Raw genomic sequence first — 20,766 nt, 5'->3', positions numbered from 1 at the left:
GCTCTTTAACCCGCTTCATCTTGCAAGTTTTTTTGTGGTTGCACAAACTGTTATCTTCCCCATTATTATCAAGATTCATTGGACGTCAATGAGTTTTAAATAAATTAGAAGTTGATAAATAAAGGATCAGTGAGTAAACAGTGGTCCAGATGCAGAGATGATGAAAGATTATGAGGCAGGAGCCATTTTCTGCCTGGTTTGGAGTTATGAAACAACGTCAGTTTAGTGTTTGTTTTAATTTGCTTTTCCAGAAAAATCTGCTTGAAATTTGTCATGCTGTGGTACAATCACCGTGCACAGCGAAACCAGGTCTGATATTTCATTCTGGTGTTCGCTGGGCCAGCAAAGTAATTATTCACATTATTATGACAGTAGATTTGTCTGCGTGATAGAGAAATATATTGCGAGCTGTTGGACTGCAGCAACAGATGGAGCAAATTTGAACCACACATAATAAAACCTTCAAGAAAAAAGGTTTTAATTAAAATCCAATTTCGCCTTCATGAGTTACTCTATTTTCACTCATGGTCTGAAATCCAAAGCAACAGACCTGTGAAATTGGAAAGGAATCCAAATAGGCCTACTAGACTCCGGAAACTTCGAAATGAACATTTTGACGTGATATACAGATAACGTCATTTAAGTTGATAAGCATTGCTGTATCGGTCAAAAATTAATCCATGAGCTGAATGTGTAGGCCTATGTGATTTAGTGAGTATCTCTGCAAAAGCCATGGTACTACAATGGTACAAAATAACACCTTTTCAGCCAGTTATATCGTTATACCAGCAGATGGCGATAAGTGACTTCTTCAGGCAACCGTTTATTCAACCCATTGTTCAAAAATGCTAATTTATGACTCACTGAATCATTCTCTCAATCGATTCGTTCAAAAACACTAATTCATTTAGGAACAAAACAAGTGAATATTTTTATCAGCGAGTCAGAATCATTTAGCCAATTCGTTCTATACACTGATTCATTAAAAAAATGAAACGGGTGACCTTATTTGAATCATTGAATCATTTGCTCAAATACGCTGATTCATTCTGAAACGCTATGTTGCTTGGAGACACGCGACGGTTTATCCTGCAGTTGCTTCGAAATATTTCTGTAAGTATAGCAATTTTGAGAGTATAATGTAAGTTTTTCAATACTAACTTCTTGTTTATTGACCTTTTGTACTGCATAAAAGCAAACATTCTCACAAAAGTGATGGTTTCCCGCCTATTATGTTATTTATTAGTGTTCTTGCTCTTGTGATATTGCCTAAACATTTATCGGCGGACATTAATAGATGCTTGTTTCAATCTATTTTTAGATTTTAGATTACTTTTTCTGTCATTTACTGCTTAAATAGGTATAGATTACGACAAATATTAAACTCATTGGCTGTCCTATAATAGTCCCATTATAAGGACAAAATTAATAGGTAACCTAATTCATACCATGCAATTAATATTATTTGCTTTTGTTTTTATATAAAAATAGTATCGCTATTGCCCAGTGCAAAAAAGTATACTTCAGCTCTGAATCATTGCACACACAAAAAAGAAACAAATTAATAGACAACAACTGAATTGAAATTCAGTCCATGTTATCCCTGCACAAAACACTCCCATCTGTATTTATGAAAGACGAGGAAATTAAATGCACTTTTAACAACCCTCTTTTATGAACTGAGCTGGTACAACATTACCTCCAAAAAGCCTTTTTCAAGGACAAGTGATTTCATGGCCTGTGCAGCAAAAAAACGTTGCTTAAAATATTCCAGGATACTGCTGAGATGTACTATGGAATAAATGGAATAAAGATGATAAAAGGCTAATGTATGGAAAAGTGGAATCACTCCTAAACGCCTTCATCTAAGACTGACGCGCTGAACAATGGCTCTGGTTTTTCACAGTCAGCTGGCAGGACAGTTGGAGCCGTGCTGCGTTTCCAAAGAGCTGAAAACGTGCTATAAATCTCTGTTTCTGCTGTTTTCTGGCACAGTGCGCTCACTCTCACGGCTGTCTGCTGGGGAAACACAGGACAGGATAGATTTCTGCACGTAGGCCAAAGAAGCATAATACCTGAAGCTATTTGTTAGCATTCCCATTTATCTCAACTGAAGCTGTTTGACTAGCACGTAGGAACCCATTTGCGATGATTTTGCTGACAGATACAATGTGGCATTTACCGGCATGACTAATAAGAAGACCGTGATGACAGGGTCAGTAGGCAATGATCTGTGTCATATTAATCTACTCCGCAAAAAGGCCCATTCATGCAAATGCCACAGTGTCACCACAGATAAAGGTCCAAGGCTCTACAGTGATTCTCAAAGTAAAATTACAAAGACCTAAAACTAACTTTTTGACTTCTTACAAGGTCGCAAGCCTGGAAATAAAGACAAACTGTGCTCATGTGCGTCACCGAACACAGATGACAACAGACACGGCTCATTCCAGCAAAGAAGGTAATGTGAACATCACAGTAAAAATCAAATGCATACAGTGCCTAGTAGCAATATAAAAACATGTTAGTCATTATTTAAAAAAAAAAAAAAAACTGTTAAGATGAATCCATTTCCTCTCTTTTATCATTTAGAATGCTTTCATATCTCAGGAGTCTTAATATATTTATCGGTGAGTTTAACTCAAGTATCAACAGTGTTTCCCCTAAAATGGAGAATAAAAAAGACAATTGTTACCATATGAGACTATAGATCTATAATAGATATGGGAAAAATATATTAAATATATATTTATAAATAATATAATTTTTTTAAATGAAAATATGTAATATTTTCGGACCCAAGAAACAGAAAGAAAGACTGAACAAACTGATATTGATATTGAGTGCTGTCAAGATTATTGTTATTGTTCCATCTGCTCTCCACCTACATCAGGTAGATTAGAGTGTATAGTCATGTGAACCGGCAGACCCATCTGAGAGCAGATCTTATCACTGTCTGCTTCTGATAACATCTCATGTCACTCCTCTCAGAAACATTCTGACTGCTGGGAAAAATGTGATTCGTCAAGTTTCCAAAATACACTTACTTAAATCTGATGCTCCAGAGCAATTCAAGCACAGAGGAACAGCTAGCCCAGCAGGCACCAGACGTCTATGTAACTATGGTCTATGGTTGAAAACGAAAATCGGGTTGACGTCAATATTTGACATTGACTTAATGTTGGATTTTGGTTGCACAACCTAAAACCAACAAAATCTCAACGTCAGCTGACGTAGGTATTGGACATCAATGTAACATTGACATTAGACGTTGAATTTACGTTGAATTCTGGTCACCCGACTTCGCAACCGAAATTTAACCAAATATCAACGTATCATAATATCATCAACTTATGACGTTGTGTGCCTGGTGGGAAAACAGGAAATCAGCAAGTTTTCAGATGTTCTTGCAAAAAAGAGATCACACTCACGGTATATATGTACTCAAGGTACATATATACACATAGACCTGGGTGGTTGTTGGTTTGAGTCAGTTTGCCAACTCCTATATATCTATTTCTGTAAAAACTACAGTGTAAAAATGTCTTAATTGTAAGTTACCTTACCATATATGTTGAAAAATTGTAAATAGTTGTAAATTGCATTATACATAATTTTACAGTAAAATACTCAAATTTGTCAACAATATAATTTACAGTAAAAAGACATCGCACATTTCCCCGGGCGCTGCAGCATTGACTGCCCCCTGCTCCGGGTGTGTGTTCACAGTGTGTGTGTGTGTGTGTGTCCTTTCCTTTCCTTTCCTTTTTTTTTATGAATAATGAATAATGCATTATGTATGGTGTTTTGTGTCACATTCTATGTTATTTAATTTTAATGTGTTACACTGATGGTGTTTTGTCTTTGTTCTTTTGCAATATTTTATGGACAAGCCATTTCTGATTAAAAGCTATGAAAAAGCACATTTTGGTAGTTCAAGTTGCTTAGCATAGTGACAATATATAACTTAATGTAATAAACAGTCATCCCATAATACATGAAACAAACAAACAAATATATTATAGGTTACCATCTTCCTCCATGTTGGAGAATTCATTTAAATTTTTTTAAATGAAAATATGTAATATTTTCGGACCCAAGAAACAGAAAGAAAGACTGAACAAACTGATATTGATATTGAGTGCTGTCAAGATTATTGTTATTGTTCCATCTGCTCTCCACCTACATCAGGTAGATTAGAGTGTATAGTCATGTGATCCGGCAGACCCATCTGAGAGCAGATCTTATCACTGTCTGCTTCTGATAACATCTCATGTCACTCCTCTCAGAAACATTCTGACTGTTGGGAAAAATGTGATTCGTCAAGTTTCCAAAATACACTTACTTAAATCTGATGCTCCAGAGCACTTCAAGCACAGAGGAACAGCTAGCCCAGCAGGCACCAGACGTCTATGTAACTATGGTCTATGGTTGAAAACGAAAATCGGGTTGACGTCAATATTTGACATTGACTTAATGTTGGATTTTGGTTGCACAACCTAAAACCAACAAAATCTCAACGTCAGCTGACGTAGGTATTGGACATCAATTTAACATTGACATTAGACGTTGAATTTAAGTTGAATTCTGGTCACCCGACTTCGCAACCGAAATTTAAACAAATATCAACGTATCATAATATCATCAACTTATGACGTTGTGTGCCTGGTGGGAAAACAGGAAATCAGCAAGTTTTCAGATGTTCTTGCAAAAAAGAGATCACACTCACGGTATATATGTACTCAAGGTACATATATACACATAGACCTGGGTGGTTGTTGGTTTGAGTCAGTTTGCCAACTCCTATATATCTATTTCTGTAAAAACTACAGTGTAAAAATGTCTTAATTGTAAGTTGCCTTACCATATATGTTGAAAAATTGTAAATAGTTGTAAATTGCATTATACATAATTTTACAGTAAAATACTCAAATTTGTCAACAATATAATTTACAGTAAAAAGACATCGCACATTTCCCCGGGCGCTGCAGCATTGGCTGCCCCCTGCTCCGGGTGTGTGTTCACAGTGTGTGTGTGTGTGTGTCCTTTCCTTTCCTTTCCTTTTTTTTTATGAATAATGAATAATGCATTATGTATGGTGTTTTGTGTCACATTCTATGTTATTTAATTTTAATGTGTTACACTGATGGTGTTTTGTCTTTGTTCTTTTGCAATATTTTATGGACAAGCCATTTCTGATTAAAAGCTATGAAAAAGCACATTTTGGTAGTTCAGGTTGCTTAGCATAGTGACAATATATAACTTAATGTAATAAACAGTCATCCCATAATACATGAAACAAACAAACAAATATATTATAGGTTACCATCTTCCTCCATGTTGGAGAATACCCCAGAACGTAATCAGCGTTGATTACGTTCAGGATAAAGTGCGCGCATTCTGAACGTAAACAACGCTGATTATGTTGATTACATTCTGGGGTATTCTCCTAAATGGCGGAAGACAGTAACTCGGGGAGAAGAATTGTTGAATATATTATGTTGTTATTGTTTTCTTTGCGCACAAAAAGTATTCTTTATAAGAAAATTATAAAATAATTGGTTGAACCACTGATGTCACATGGACTATTGGGACCTGGAGCTGGGAACATTGCAGTTGCGTTGCTCTCTCTCTCTCTCTATGTATACATATATATATATATATATATATATATATATATATATATATATATATGTACTGTATATACGTATCTGTGTGTGTATATATGATTTGGCAAATTGATTCAAACCAGTTTGTGAATGATTATAGTGAATGATTTATTATTTATTAAAAAAAAGGTTTAAAAGTCAAAAGTGAATTTCATAACTTCGAGGTGGTCAATCTAGTAGCCGCTATATAACGTGTTGATATAGTGTGTGGTGCCACAGTTCCAACTGCTAGAAAGCAGGCGTCTGTGTTATTTCTGTTTCAGTCATTTATTTAGTTTGAAGCTCAGGTGTGTACGTTATCAGAGTGTTCCCCAGAACTGAACAGGAAGTAGCGCTGCACTTCTGTGGCTCCTCAAGCACTCATCTGTCCTCAGTGATTCATCTTTCTACACACGAGAGGGACATCTGCGTTTTATGTGAACCCTCTCCAAACACAACCAGAGCCCGAAGAGAGAGAGAAGAGTGTGATCTGTAAACTAATTACAGCAGGTGGCAGCTCCAGCGTCATTCGTCACTGAACTACGTTTGGGAGAAAACAAATTACCCACAAACTTGGATAAAGAGAGATCCATTTGAAAACACATGGGTTGGTTTACATGACAAGATGCCTAGAAGATTTATAAATGAGCATTGTTTACAAATGCAAGAGACCGTTCCACTGAAATGACACAGATTTCCGGTGATATGTTGTGTCTGGAGCGTCAGGATTCAGCTGTGTTTGTCAGCGAGGTGCCCAGCGTCGATCTGTTCTCATTAGCTCTGATGAATGTCTTTGAAGACCTCTCCTCAGCGAGTGAGGTCATTGCGGTCCCATCATGAAAGCTACAGGAACTGCTTTGCAAAGACAGACATGGTAAAAAAACAGTTTCTCCTTACCTGGGATGACTTCAAAAAGGAACTTTCCGCCTTCCTCCCCATTGCTGGGATGTTCGGTGACTCTGTTGCCAGGTAGGACAATGGTGCCCTAGAGGAACCAAAAAAGCCAAAAGAAACTAGTCAGACACAAACTGCTGAGGAAAGCAAGACATATGAGGGAAATAAATCACAGCAAGAAAAAATGCTTGGGTGCATTGGAGAATAGGATGCTAAAATGTGAAAAATCCCTTTCTTGAGACTTAATTCTCATTTATATATTTTGATTTAGATTTTGACTGATTGATTTAAGATATAAAATGTAAAAATATATAAATAGCATTAAAAATATAAATATATTTCATATAAAAATGCTAGAGTTAAGTTCAACTTGCTTTTCCTTATTATTAATTATATATATATATATATATATATATATATATATATTCAAAAATTATGTAAATAAATAACTAATAAAAATATATTTTACATACAATGTATATACTCACAACTTATTTTCCTTTACATATTATTTAAATTTTAAATATTTACTGTTTAATATCATATATAGATATCACATTTTATCAAAATAATATATCCAATTTAAAAATATATTAAAATATACACATCTGTCATACAAAATATGTCTGAAAAAAAACAATTTAAAATTCTATCTTGTTTTGTCTAAATATACTATTATATTTATAAATGTGTATGAACTTATTATATTATTAATATAACATTAACTTTTATAATAATTAAGTATATATAATATACATGATAATAATTATATATTATAATAATAAATATATAACTATTTTTGATCAAAAGATCAAAAAGCATTTGTGAGCATAAGAGACTTCTTTCAAAGAGATTAATTTTTTAAATTGTATTATTGTACAGTAGTTATTCCAAACATTTGACCAGTAGTGTACATACTTTGTTGAAAGCTACTTTGTTTTAAGCTGGCTGCACACTAGATGATTTTCAAATCTTAAACGATTTTAAAACCATGGGAGACCACAGACATGAAGACAGTTCAACCGATTTTTAACCTTATAATCCTCTGAACGCACACTAGATTTTGAGACCAGACCACGAGACCACACACTTGAAGACTGAAGGAACGATTTCACAGTGACACGAGATCTCACTGACACTCGCGAGATCAAACGTGCCTAGAGAAGAAAAACAAATAGAGAACAACCAACATTGTCAGCCGGCTCTCCTGGCGCGCGTTCTGTTTCACAGTGAAAAACAAAGTATAGAAAAGAATATGGGTGATGTTCTCTGCTTTCATGGCATGTTTGTGGCTGCCAGGTTTCAGCTGTAGACGCACGCAACATCCGGTAGGTGACACTTGCTTGCTCTCATTGGCTATCGGGGGTATCACGTCAGAGGCAGCCCGATGAAGAGTCGTGAGTATCAAACATGTCTGAGTTAGGCGACGCTCCGTCTCGATCGGGAACAGATAAATAATCTTAATGACACCACACAACAGAGGATTTTTTGGACAAAAAAAAAGCTTGCGACAAGCCGCGAATTGGGCCACACCCCCCTATCATTCGGGGGTGCAAATCGGCCTTAAAATCGGCCTTAAAATCCTCTATAGTGTGAGGCCAGCCTTACTGAAAAGGGATGAGAAATGTCCATGCTGGAAACCATCTCATCATCTGGGCATTAGCTGGAGTCAGAAAGCAGAAAACAGCTCAGGGGTTACAGATGGATCCCTCGGGGGTCTGTATGACAGAGCGCATGCGGCATTAGAGTCGACAAAGCTCTTGTTATTATGGAGAAATCGGATCTTAAGCAGCACTGCGACTGCTGTAGGATTATAGATCAGTGTTTGACACGCTGGACGAACTGCTGCTTTAAATAGACCCAACATCAGCGCAGCACACAGACCATGTTACAACCACCAGCGGACTACTAAAGCAGCCTGATTTCCCCCACTGCTCTCATCTGTCTGTCTCTTTATCCTCCCAGCATCTCGCCCTCCACTATCAATGCTTTCTTTTATCTCATGTATCTTTTTCTGTTTGTCGTTTTCTTTTCATGCTACACCACTATCTACTGTACAGAATGCAGTATGTATACTGTAAACATTATGCAAATATATATATATATATATATATATATATATATGTGTGTATATGTATATATGTGTATGTGTGTGTGTGTGTGTGTGTGTGTGTGTTTACACATTTAATAAATTTTAATTTATATTATTTATATAAATTACATATTTATGTATGCACAGTATATGCACAAATATACTTCATATATATATATATATATATATATATATATATATATATATATATATATATATATATATATATATATATATATATATATATGCTGTCAACGATTATTCGCGATTAATCGCATCCAAGTTTTTGCCCACATAATATATACAGTGAGGAAAATAAGTATTTGAACACCCTGCTATTTTGCAAGTTCTCCCACTTAGAAATCATGGAGGGGTCTGAAATTGTCATCGTAGGTGCATGTCCACTGTGAGAGACATAATCTAAAAAAAAATCCAGAAATCACAATGTATGATTTTTAACTATTTATTTGTATGATACAGCTGCAAATAAGTATTTGAACACCTGTCTATCAGCTAGAATTCTGACCCTCAAAGACCAGTTAGTCTGCCTTTAAAATGTCCACCTCCACTCCATTTATTATCCTAAATTAGATGCACCTGTTTGAGGTCGTTAGCTGCATAAAGACACCTGTCCACCCCATACAATCAGTAAGAATCCAACTACTAACATGGCCAAGACCAAAGAGCTGTCCAAAGACACTAGAGACAAAATTGTACACCTCCACAAGGCTGGAAAGGGCTACGGGAAATTGCCAAGCAGCTTGGTGAAAAAAGGTCCACTGTTGGAGCAATCATTAGAAAATGGAAGAAGCTAAACATGACTGTCAATCTCCCTCGGACTGGGGCTCCATGCAAGATCTCACCTCGTGGGGTCTCAATGATCCTAAGAAAGGTGAGAAATCAGCCCAGAACTACGGGAGGAGCTGGTCAATGACCTGAAAAGAGCTGGGACCACCGTTTCCAAGGTTACTGTTGGTAATACACTAAGGCGTCATGGTTTGAAATCATGCATGGCACGGAAGGTTCCCCTGCTTAAACCAGCACATGTCCAGGCCCGACTTAAGTTTGCCAATGACCATTTGGATGATCCAGAGGAGTCATGGGAGAAAGTCATGTGGTCAGATGAGACCAAAATAGAACTTTTGGTCATAATTCCACTAAACGTGTTTGGAGGAAGAAGAATGATGAGTACCATCCAAGAACACCATCCCTACTGTGAAGCATGGGGTGGTAGCATCATGCTTTGGGGGTGTTTTTCTGCACATGGGACAGGCGACTGCACTGTATTAAGGAGAGGATGACCGGGGCCATGTATTGCGAGATTTTGGGGAACAACCTCCTTCCCTCAGTTAGAGCATTGAAGATGGGTCGAGGCTGGGTCTTCCAACATGACAATGACCCGAAGCACACAGCCAGGATAACCAAGGAGTGGCTCTGTAAGAAGCATATCAAGGTTCTGGCGTGGCCTAGCCAGTCTCAGACCTAAACCCAATAGAGAATCTTTGGAGGAGCTCAAACTCCGTGTTTCTCAGCGACAGGCCAGAAACCTGACTGATCTAGAGAAGATCTGTGTGGAGGTGGGCCAAAATCCCTCCTGCAGTGTGTGCAAACCTGGTGAAAAACTACAGGAAACGTTTGACCTCTGTAATTGCAAACAAAGGCTACTGTACCAAATATTAACATTGATTTTCTCAGGTGTTCAAATACTTATTTGCAGCTGTATCATACAAATAAATAGTTAAAAATCATACATTGTGATTTCTGGATTTTTTTTTAGATTATGTCTCTCACAGTGGACATGCACCTCGATGACAATTTCAGACCCTCCATGATTTCTAAGTGGGAGAACTTGCAAAATAGCAGGGTGTTCAAATACTTATTTTCCTCACTGTATATGTCTACTGTGTATATTTTTAGTGCTGTCAAAGCGATTAATCGTCATTAAAAATACGTTTTTGTTTGCATAATATATTTGTGTGTTCTGTGTATATTTATTATGTATATATAAATACACACACATACAGTATATATTTTGAAAATATTTACATGTCAATATTCATATTCATATAATTTATATTATAAATAAATATATTTAATATATAAACATCATCTTTTTCTGAAATATATACATGCATGTGTTTGTATTTATATATGCATAAATATACACAGTACACATACATATATTATGTAAACAAAAACTTTTATTTTGGATGCGATTAATCACGATTAATCATTTGACAGCACTATATATATATATATATATATATATATAAATACACACATACATGTAAATATTTAATAAAAATATGTCATGTTTATATATTAAATACATTTATATAGAATATAAATTATATGAATATAAATATATATAGATGTAAATACATGTAAATATTTTCAAAATATATACTGTATGTGTGTGCTTTTATATACTTAATACATATTCACAGTACACAAACATATATTATGTAAACAAAAACTTTTATTTTGGATGCGATTGATTGTGAAGAGTTCATTTGCAAAAACAGGTTTTAACATTTTTCAAAAATCATGTTTTTCATTGTACATTCAATTAATGTCAATCAAACTGAAATTGGTTTATTTTGATTAGGATAAAAATAACTAAAACATACAGCTAACTAACACAATAAAATACAATAAAATCATGATAACATAATAAAAAACATGACATGAAACAGTTATCTGAGTTATCTGTTTTTGCAAATTAACATTTATATATATATATATATATATATATATATATATACATATATATATATATATATATATATATATATATATATATACAGTGGGGCAAAAAGTATTTAGTCAGCCACCAATTGTGCAAGTTCTTCCACTTAAAAAGATGAGAGAGGCCTGTAATTTTCATCATAGGTATACCTCAACTATGAGAGACAAAATGAGAAAAAAATCCAGAAAATCACATTGTAGTATTTTTAAAGAATTAATTGGTAAATTCCTCATGTATCGTGAGATTTTGAGTGAAAACCTCCTTCCATCAGCAAGGGCATTGAAGATTAAACGTGGCTGGGTCTTTCAGCATGACAATGATCCCAAACACACCGCCTGGCAACGAAGGAGTGGCTTCGTAGAAGCATTTCAAGGTCCTGGAGTGGCCTAGCCAGTCTCCAGATCTCAACCCCATCGAAAATCTTTGGAGGAGTTGAAAGTCCGTGTTGCCCAGCGACAGCCCCAAAACATTACTGCTCTAGAGGAGATCTGCATGGAGGAATGGGCCAAAATACCAGCAACAGTGTGTGAAAACCTTGTGAAGACTTACAGAAAACGTTTGACCTCTGTCATTGCCAACAAAGGGTATATAACAAAGTATTGAGATGAAATTTTGTCATTGACCAAATACTTATTTTCCACCATAATTTGCAAATAAATTCTTTAAAAATCCTACAATGTGATTTTCTGGATTTTTTTTTCTCATTTTGTCTCTCATAGTTGAGGTATACCTATGATGAAAATTACAGGCCTCTCTCATCTTTTTAAGTGGGAGAACTTGCACAATTGGTGGCTGACTAAATACTTTTTTGCCCCACTGTATAATGTATATGTATGTGTGTGTGTATGTGTGTGTGTGTGTGTGTGTGTATAAAAAAAAAACGTTTTAAAACCTAAAATGACCTATTTATTGCCAAAAATTATCATTTAAAAACACTTAAAGGCACTACATTAAAGGCAAATTAAAAATGCACTTAATAAAGTCAAGGGACAAGAATGCAGCATATCATATTTGACATATATCATATTTGTTATTATTTTGAAACTATTGATTTCCCATCACTTTAATGCCAGATGTCACTTCATTTTCTTATTTAAATTACAGAATCATGATACGTATGACTGACAGACACACATGGACAGATAGCAATGAATGCCATTAACGCAACACGTGCTGAGCGATGTTTTCATATAGATCTTTATAGTAGCATAACAGTATGCACTGGCACACTGGTGTTATTTACGGTATGCATGAACAACTGCAGAGGTCTAAAGCAGTCACCTTTGAGGGAGAGTATTTCATATCTGCACTACAGAGGGGCTTAAAAGGCCTGTTTTCATTGGGAGAAAGAGAGAAAACATAGCTCAGTTACATCCTTATCAAATATCAGTGCACATGTTCAGTATCCAGTATCCCGACATGCCTGGAAACAGTGAGAACATTTAGGATGCATAGATTAGGATAGTTAACATAGCGGCTGATACATTATTCAAATCTCTGCACTAGAGCTTCGGTTATACAACATTATCAAAATAACTCAACTTTTTTGGGCTCAGTAAGATTTTTTGAATAAATGCTTTCTACTCAACCAGTGCTTTCAATTTAGATTTCTGAAAATAATCATGGTTTCCACAAAAATAGCAGCACAACATTGATGATAATAGGAAATGTTTCTTGAGCAGCAAATCAGCATATTAGAATGATTTCCGAAGGATCATGTGACACTGAAGACTGGAGTAATGATGCTGAAAATTCAGCTTTGCATCACAGGAATAAATTCCCTTTGAAAATATATTAAACCATATATTAACCACATTTGGCAATAATATAATAATATATAATAATACAATTTTATTATATATAATAATATATAATATTACAATAAACCTCAATGTAATTTAATATTTAAACATATAATTATGTGTATGTATGTATACACACAGTTGAGGTCAAAAGTTTACACCCCCCTTTCAGAATCTGTAAAACGGGATCATACAAAATGCATGTTATTGTTTATTTAGTACTGACCTGAATGAGATATTTCACATAAAAGATCTTTACATATAGTCCACAAGAGAAAATAATTGAATTTATAAGAATGACCCAGTTCAAAAGTTTACATCCCCTTGATTCTTAATACTGTGCTGTTATCTGAATGATCCACAGCTGTTTTTTTTTTGTTTGTTTGTTTAGTGATAGTTGTTCTTGAGTCCCTTGTTTGTCCCGAACAGTTAAACTGCCTGCTATTCTTCAGAACTTTTTACATTTGAAGATCAGAGTAAATTTAACTTATTTTGTCTTCTGGGAAACATGTAACTATCTTCTGTAGCATCTGAAGGGCAGTATACTAAATGGAAAAAATATTATATTTAGGCAAACTATGAAAAAGTTTTTACCCCCCGGCTCTTAATGCATGGTTTTTCCTTCTGGAGCATCAAAATGAGTCCCTCATTTTTCACAATATTATTGTTTTTACTGTATTTTGATCAAATACATGCAGCCTTAAAAAGGTGTCGTAAAAAATAACTGAACTGTAATGTATATGTCTAAATAGTATACGTTTATATTTCTGTTCAGTTCAGATTCCTGACTGTAAATATAAGCAATATAGTGAGGCCTGCCTTAATTACTTGTCAGCAAGTCATGAAGAAATCATAAACATCCAGCAGCGTCCATAAATGTCACAAACCAGTTGTCTTTTTCTAGACTTCACGGAGTCTTTAAACCATTAGGATCAGTTTACTATGATATAAGATTGAGTAAACAAGACCTTATAAAAATACTTGGTCTAGATCGTAGGGTTTCTGAACGTAAGTGGTGCCTCTCATGGTTATACGAACCTCGTGAAAGATGAAATGCAGCCACATATGACAATCATTACACAATGACCTCTTTCCCCCGGGCTTTTCAAGTCTCTCTGCATGCGGTGCAGTGACTTGCTTCTGTTAAAACATCAGAAAGCTTTACGAGCTGCTGCCAGCACGTTCCTGATGAAGTTGAACTCCAACTTCTTAAGTGACGGAAACCGTACCTGCCGCCCCCATGAGGAGCGTTGTTGGGGCTCGTGAAGATAGCACAAATTTCAGCCCACAGTAAGGCAGGTCAGCGGTTTGATGTGGGCAGCGGTTCCTGTTTTAGAACCGGAGCCTCGAGGTGAGGGTTGGTAAAGACATGGGCCTTTCAATTAAAGGCATTTTTGTTGTCCCCAGAGGCATTCCATGTGGAAAACATGGAAAGACGCAGCATCAAAAGGCAGGGAACAAAACCCAGCCCATTCCAGAGCAGAGGAACTATGTGTCTTCCTTGGCGCACTTCCTTGCTTACTCTACACTAAGAGATGTGAAAGAATTAGTATGTGCTCTGGTGAACAACAACAATGATCATGATATATATAGTGGAGTATGCCCCACAGCATTCTGGGATTACTCCTGCATGCCAGTCTTCATAGTAGAACCTACATTTTCACTGTAATACTCTGATCTATTGTGATGAAATATATTTTTTTTTGTTAGGTATTTTTTTTCAAACAAGCACTGACCTATATTTACAAAGTTTACCACAGTAAGGATGCATTGACATAAAAATGTTGGCCGATACGATATAAACATTTTTAAAGCTATGGCCAATATCTGATAAATAGAAGGAACTATAATTTTATTAATATATATTGTTTTGTCAAAGGGGGCAAAAACCAAAAACAATTGACAGTGATATATGTTTATGTATATATTAATATTATAATAATAACATAATAACATTAACTTGTATAATAATGAATTGTCCCTGCCTGGACTATCGCTTACGTTTTCGATTACCTCTCTTGTCAAGCCCCTTTGGATACTCTTCGCCGATCGTCGACCCACGCTTGTCTCTGTTTACTCTTTGTCTCGCCCATGTTATACCTGTTTGCCACTGCTCGACCCTGCTGTTATGACCACGTCTCTGCTCAATAAAGGCTTGCATATGGATCCGCACGTCTCACGTCTCGTCAGCCCCGTACCATATATACTATAATAATTATACATTATATAAATATAATGATACACTGTTTTGTCTAAAAGTGTGTATATTAACATACTATTATAATTACTAACTTTTATAAGAATTGATTATATATATAGTTATATAATATAATGTACATGATGATAATTCAATATATAATAATAATAATAAAATATGAATATAATAACATTAAAATTCTATATTGTTTTGTCTAAATGTGTGCCTATTAACATACTATTGTCATATTAATATAATATTAACTTATTATATTAACTAATATAAAAAGTGTGTATATTAACATACTATTATAATTACTAACTTTTATAAGAATTAATTATATAATATATAATTAAATAATATAATATACATGATAAGAATAATTATGTATTCTAATTATATAATATTAATATAACATTAGAATTCTATATTTTGTGTAAATGTGTCAATGTGTCTATTAACCTAATATTACAATATTAATATAATATAATATATATATATATATATATATATATATATATATATATATAATATATAATATTTAATTATATATATATATATATATATATATTATATTATATTAATATTGTAATAAATAATAAATAAAATTTTATTATTATTTTATTAATAAATAAAAATATATAATATTAATATATATATATATATATATATATATATATATATATATATGGAGAAAAACAAATGATTACAGTGTTATTACATTTAAAAATGACTTAACAGATAATGCAAAAAAAAAAAAATACAAATGTAAAATGAAGGAAATAAGCATGAACAAATTCCCAATTTTAACCAATTGTGATACAGTGATATTTTTCTCATGCCCAATATGTATAAAAAAATGTAAATGTAAAAAAATTAATAAAATTAATCATGAAATATATTATTATTATTATTTATTTAATTTTTTTTTTTTTTTAATCTGTCAGAATACAATGCTACTTATCAATGGCCATCAATGGAAATATATTCTTTTTGACTACAAAATGTCATAGTTACAAAACCTACCAACTGGGCCTTAACCATTCAAACCATTGAAACCTTGACCCCTTGGATTCCCATGGTCATTGCTTTGGGGCAGCAGTTAATCTCTCAGCAAGGTGTTGCACCTCTCTGACCTCTCTGGAGTCCTGGCTGTTTTATTGTGCCATCATTAACACCTCAAGCCAGACCAGGACAGTTCAGACTTTAACACAGCCAACCAGAAAAGTACAGCATCAAAGACACTACCACATGGATTCTGGGTGATCCGGACAGCACAGGAGTGGAAATTGTGGGAAGAGGAAATCGCCCCAGATTGCTGTGCTACGTTGAGCTGGGGCAGAGGTTAGCGTAATATCATCTCAGGAATTTCCCTCCCAGCTTGAAAGAAAAATAGAGAAGCAGGACAAAGCAAAAAAATGATTTGTTATGTCACTAGTGTTTAAATTTAATTAAATTTCAGTCCCCATGGTGCCAAAACAAAGTTAGCTTCTCAGAAGCTGCATACAGAGCCGACGGGTATGTGGGAATCCCCATAGAGACGCAAAAATCCAGCTCCAGATCAGATCGGAAGAGCTCGCTCCATTTGTTTATCAACCAACGGAGATTGATGGTAGAGGACCAAAGGGAACAGGAGGAAATAAAACCAGTACTTAGGGCTGAAGTCCTAAACGGTCCCATGGAATTAATTAAAGGAAAGCCATTTGCTGTGGAACGGTCCCATTAGGTGCACGTTTGAACCGTTAACCTTCACTTTTCCTCAAAGGGTTGCCCTCACGTCTCGTTCATTAGTGGCCCCTGTCTGTCCTGCAGCACTTTTTCACACTTAGAGGCCTTGTTTGCTCTCCTTTCTTTATTTCTGCTTTTTAATATGCAGTCTTTTGCCTGCAGCGAGTGCAACAAATGTACCCATATACAGGTGAAATCAGCTGTTTATAATGCAAGTCTGTTTCTCTTTGCTCACAGAACGTGTCAAAAATGTCAGAACGTCCAAGGGACTGCAGCAGTAGAATTAAATAAACAGCCATTTGGACTGTTGCAAAACATTAGGCACTACAGACTTGGTAATGTTGCTAGCGTTAGGAGATATTATTTTAAAAATACAGTACATTAATATTTTGTTCCTAAAAAGAGGAGCCAATTTTTGTACCTTTGTATGGACAGTAAAACATTATTATTATTTTGTCATGCATTTAATATACTCTCATAGACAGATGTAATGTCTATAATAACATCAATATAATATTTAAAACGAAGTAACGAATGACTCGTGAATGGTTCATCATTAGTGAATCAAAAACATACAGCTCAACAGTGTAGTATGATTATGAATGAATAGCTCTTATGAACCAACTCTTTTTAGTGAATCAAAAACAGTGCAACAGTGTAGTATGATCAAAACAAATGACTCCCATGAACCAGCTCTTTTGAGTGAATCGAAAACATATAGCGCAACCAGGGAGTTTTGATTCTCAACAAATGACTCCTGTAAGGCGGTTCTTTGAAGTGAATCGGGAACATACAGTGTGACCGATGTACAGTAGTAGCCTATGATTCACAAACGAATGACAAAAACGTGGTGCAACAGTATAGTAAGATTCCGAACGAATGTCTCCTATGAACCTTTTTTTTTTTTTTGGTGAATTAAAAAACAGCAGTATATATACACAACAGTGCAGTATGATTCTGAACGAATGAATCTTATGAACCGTTTCTTGTTAGGGAATCAAAAACTTACAGCACAGCATGATTCCAAATGAATGACTCTTATGAACCAGCTCTTTTTTAAGTGAATCAAAAAATTACAGCACAACAATGTATTATGATTCTGAACAAATGACTCTAATGAACTGGTTCTTTGAAGTGAATCAAACATATACAGATTGCAACAGTTTTATTTAAAATTGAATTTAAATCGTTGCAATAATAGTTGCAAATTGTTGAACTGTATCTGAGCCATCCCTATAAAGACATTACAATCAAATAAAGGTCTGTGCAAACACAATTTGCAAGAATTGTTATAGCTACATGTAATAATATTAAAATGAGCTCATTTGGTGAAGGAATTGCATTTCTTGTTTTCATATATTTCTTCCTTAAAAGTATTAAAAGAATGGTAATGGAGCTGTTAAGGAACCATAAAGAAGAATCGGATCTGTAATTGTTACTGTAACGTGTCTGCCCCGTCTGAAGTCCCCGTTGTCCTTATTTGGTTTAGTTCCGTTCCTTGTTAGTTAATTATCTGTCATTGTCCCCACCTGAGTTTAATTAAGTTGTTTGCTCTTTTGTTCCCTTTCCTTTAAAAGTCCTCAGTTCTCCCTTAGTGTTTGTCCGTTCTTAATGTAATAAAGTGGGAAAAGTGAGTTGATGCCGTTTCGTTCCCTTCTCTTTCATTTATATTTCTTTTGCTTACGCCACAACCACACGCCCGTAACAGAAGAACGGACCGAACAGAGAAATGGAGTTCGTGGATGCTGTCGCCGCCCTAGCCCTCCTGGATCTCCCCTTTTATAAATTTACCTGGGAGTTTTGTGAGCTCGCCGCGACAACTACGTTGGCTGACTCCACCATCATCGAGATGTTCCGGCTCGGGGCCACTTTCCACCGTCCCGTGGACCTCCCAGACACCACGGGTTTGAGTTGGAGAGAGGCCATTCTTCGGTGTCTGGGAAGCGTCCGGGCCCGAGCCGGAACCAACTCGTCAGCCGCGGCTCTCCCTCGTCCGCCATCATCCCCGACTCCTCCTCACCAGCCGCCGTCCACGGCTACGGCAAGCCCGCCAACACGGAATACGGCAACCCGCCAAGTAGTACGGCGAGCCCGCCGACATGGAATACGGCAAGCCCGCCAATAAGTATGGCAAGCCCGCTGGTCCCGTCCAGTCCTCCTGTGCCTCCGCTGGTCCCGTCCAGCCCTCCTGTGCCTCCGCTGGTCCCGTCCAGCTCGCCTGTGCCTCCGCTGCTCCCGTCCAGCTCCGCGCTTCCAGAGCGCCTGCGCCACGAAGGCGCCTCCCTATCTCCGCGCTACCCGAGCGCATCCAAGAGTCCGCGCTTCAAGAGCGCCCCCCCTGTGCCTGCGTCACGAAGGCGCCTCCCTAACTCCGCGCTGCCCGAGCGCATCCAAGAATCCGCGCTTCAAGAGCGCCCCCCTGTGCCTGCGCCACGAAGGCGCCTCCCTAGTTCCGCGCTGCCAGAGCGTATCCAAGAGTCCAAGCTTCCCGCGCGCATCCAAGAGGCCGCGCTTCAGGAGCGCCCCCCTGTGCCTGCGCCATGAAGGCGCCTCCCTGTCTCCACTCTGCCCGAGCACCCCCTAGTGTCCGCGCTGCCAGAGCGCCCTCAAAAGTCTCCGCTGGTTCCGTCCAGCTTCGTGCTGCCAGAGCGCCCCCAAAGTTCCACGCAAAGACAAAAAAAACCTGAATTCACCTTTAAAATTTTGAGCCTCCTGCTCCGTCCTGAGCACTCAAGCTCCCTGCTCCTCCTAGGCCTCCCGAGTCCCTGGATCCTCCATGGCCCTCGGAGTCCCCTGACCCGCCATGGCCGCCGGAGTCCCCTGTTCCGCCCTGGATGCCTCCTTAGTATCCCAGTCCTGCACCGGCATCCAGGGCGCCCACCCCCCCTCCCCGGTTGTACTGTTACGGCGCGGGACGCGCCTACCGGGAGGGGGAGGTACTGTAACGTGTCTGCCCCGTCTGAAGTCCCTGTTGTCCTTATTTGGTTTAGTTCCGTTCCTTGTTAGTTAATTATCTGTCATTGTCCCCACCTGAGTTTAAGTTGTTTGCTCTTTTGTTCCCTTTCCTTTAAAAGTCCTCAGTTCTCCCTTAGTGTTTGTCCGTTCTTAATGTAATAAAGTGGGAAAAGTGAGTTGATGCCGTTTCGTTCCCTTCTCTTTCATTTATATTTCTTTTGCTTACGCCACAACCACACGCCCGTAACAGTTACATTATTTACAATTACCATCCCTATTAATAGACCTACATCTGTATGTTATGGGAAATAGAGGTTTTCAATTTTATTTCTCAGTAAAACATTAAATAAGTAAAAAGTATATTACTTAGAAGCATAGTTCACCCAAATATGAAAACTCAGTCAAATCAGTCATTATTTACTCACTCTCACGTTGTTCCAAACCCATAGGCGTAAATCCCGGGGGGGGACGGGGGGGACAGGACCCCCCCCTATCTGAGGGTTGTCCCCCTAAAAATAATTACAAGCGACTCTGTATTAAAAATAATATAATGGACATATACTCAAAATAATTGTAGTGAAACAAAATAAATGCAAAAAAACGTTTTAAGTTCAGAAATGTTTTGATTCCCCCCTCCCTTGCCTCACAGTGGTTTGGTCCACTGCCTGCTTTCCTCTTTTACCGATACACACACACTTGAG

The 20,766-nt window shown here is 36.8% G+C and overlaps 1 protein-coding gene across 2 annotated transcripts in view; it reads right to left on the bottom strand.

Annotated features, from left to right (window-relative positions):
• The window catches only part of arhgap24 (Rho GTPase activating protein 24), a 123,529-nt gene that overhangs the window by 70,105 nt on the left and 32,658 nt on the right, over positions 1-20,766 (bottom strand). For both annotated transcript variants that reach the window (XM_058758727.1, XM_058758728.1), the window contains one exon: positions 6,546-6,633. In XM_058758727.1, the coding sequence (XP_058614710.1) occupies positions 6,546-6,633 (88 nt within the window). The remainder of the gene's footprint in view (positions 1-6,545; positions 6,634-20,766) is intronic.

Source organism: Onychostoma macrolepis, chromosome 21, assembly GCF_012432095.1.
Source record: "Onychostoma macrolepis isolate SWU-2019 chromosome 21, ASM1243209v1, whole genome shotgun sequence".
Taxonomy (NCBI): domain Eukaryota; kingdom Metazoa; phylum Chordata; class Actinopteri; order Cypriniformes; family Cyprinidae; genus Onychostoma; species Onychostoma macrolepis.
The sequence above is the reverse complement of the archived record's forward strand: the minus strand, read 5'-3'. Positions and strand labels throughout refer to the sequence as shown.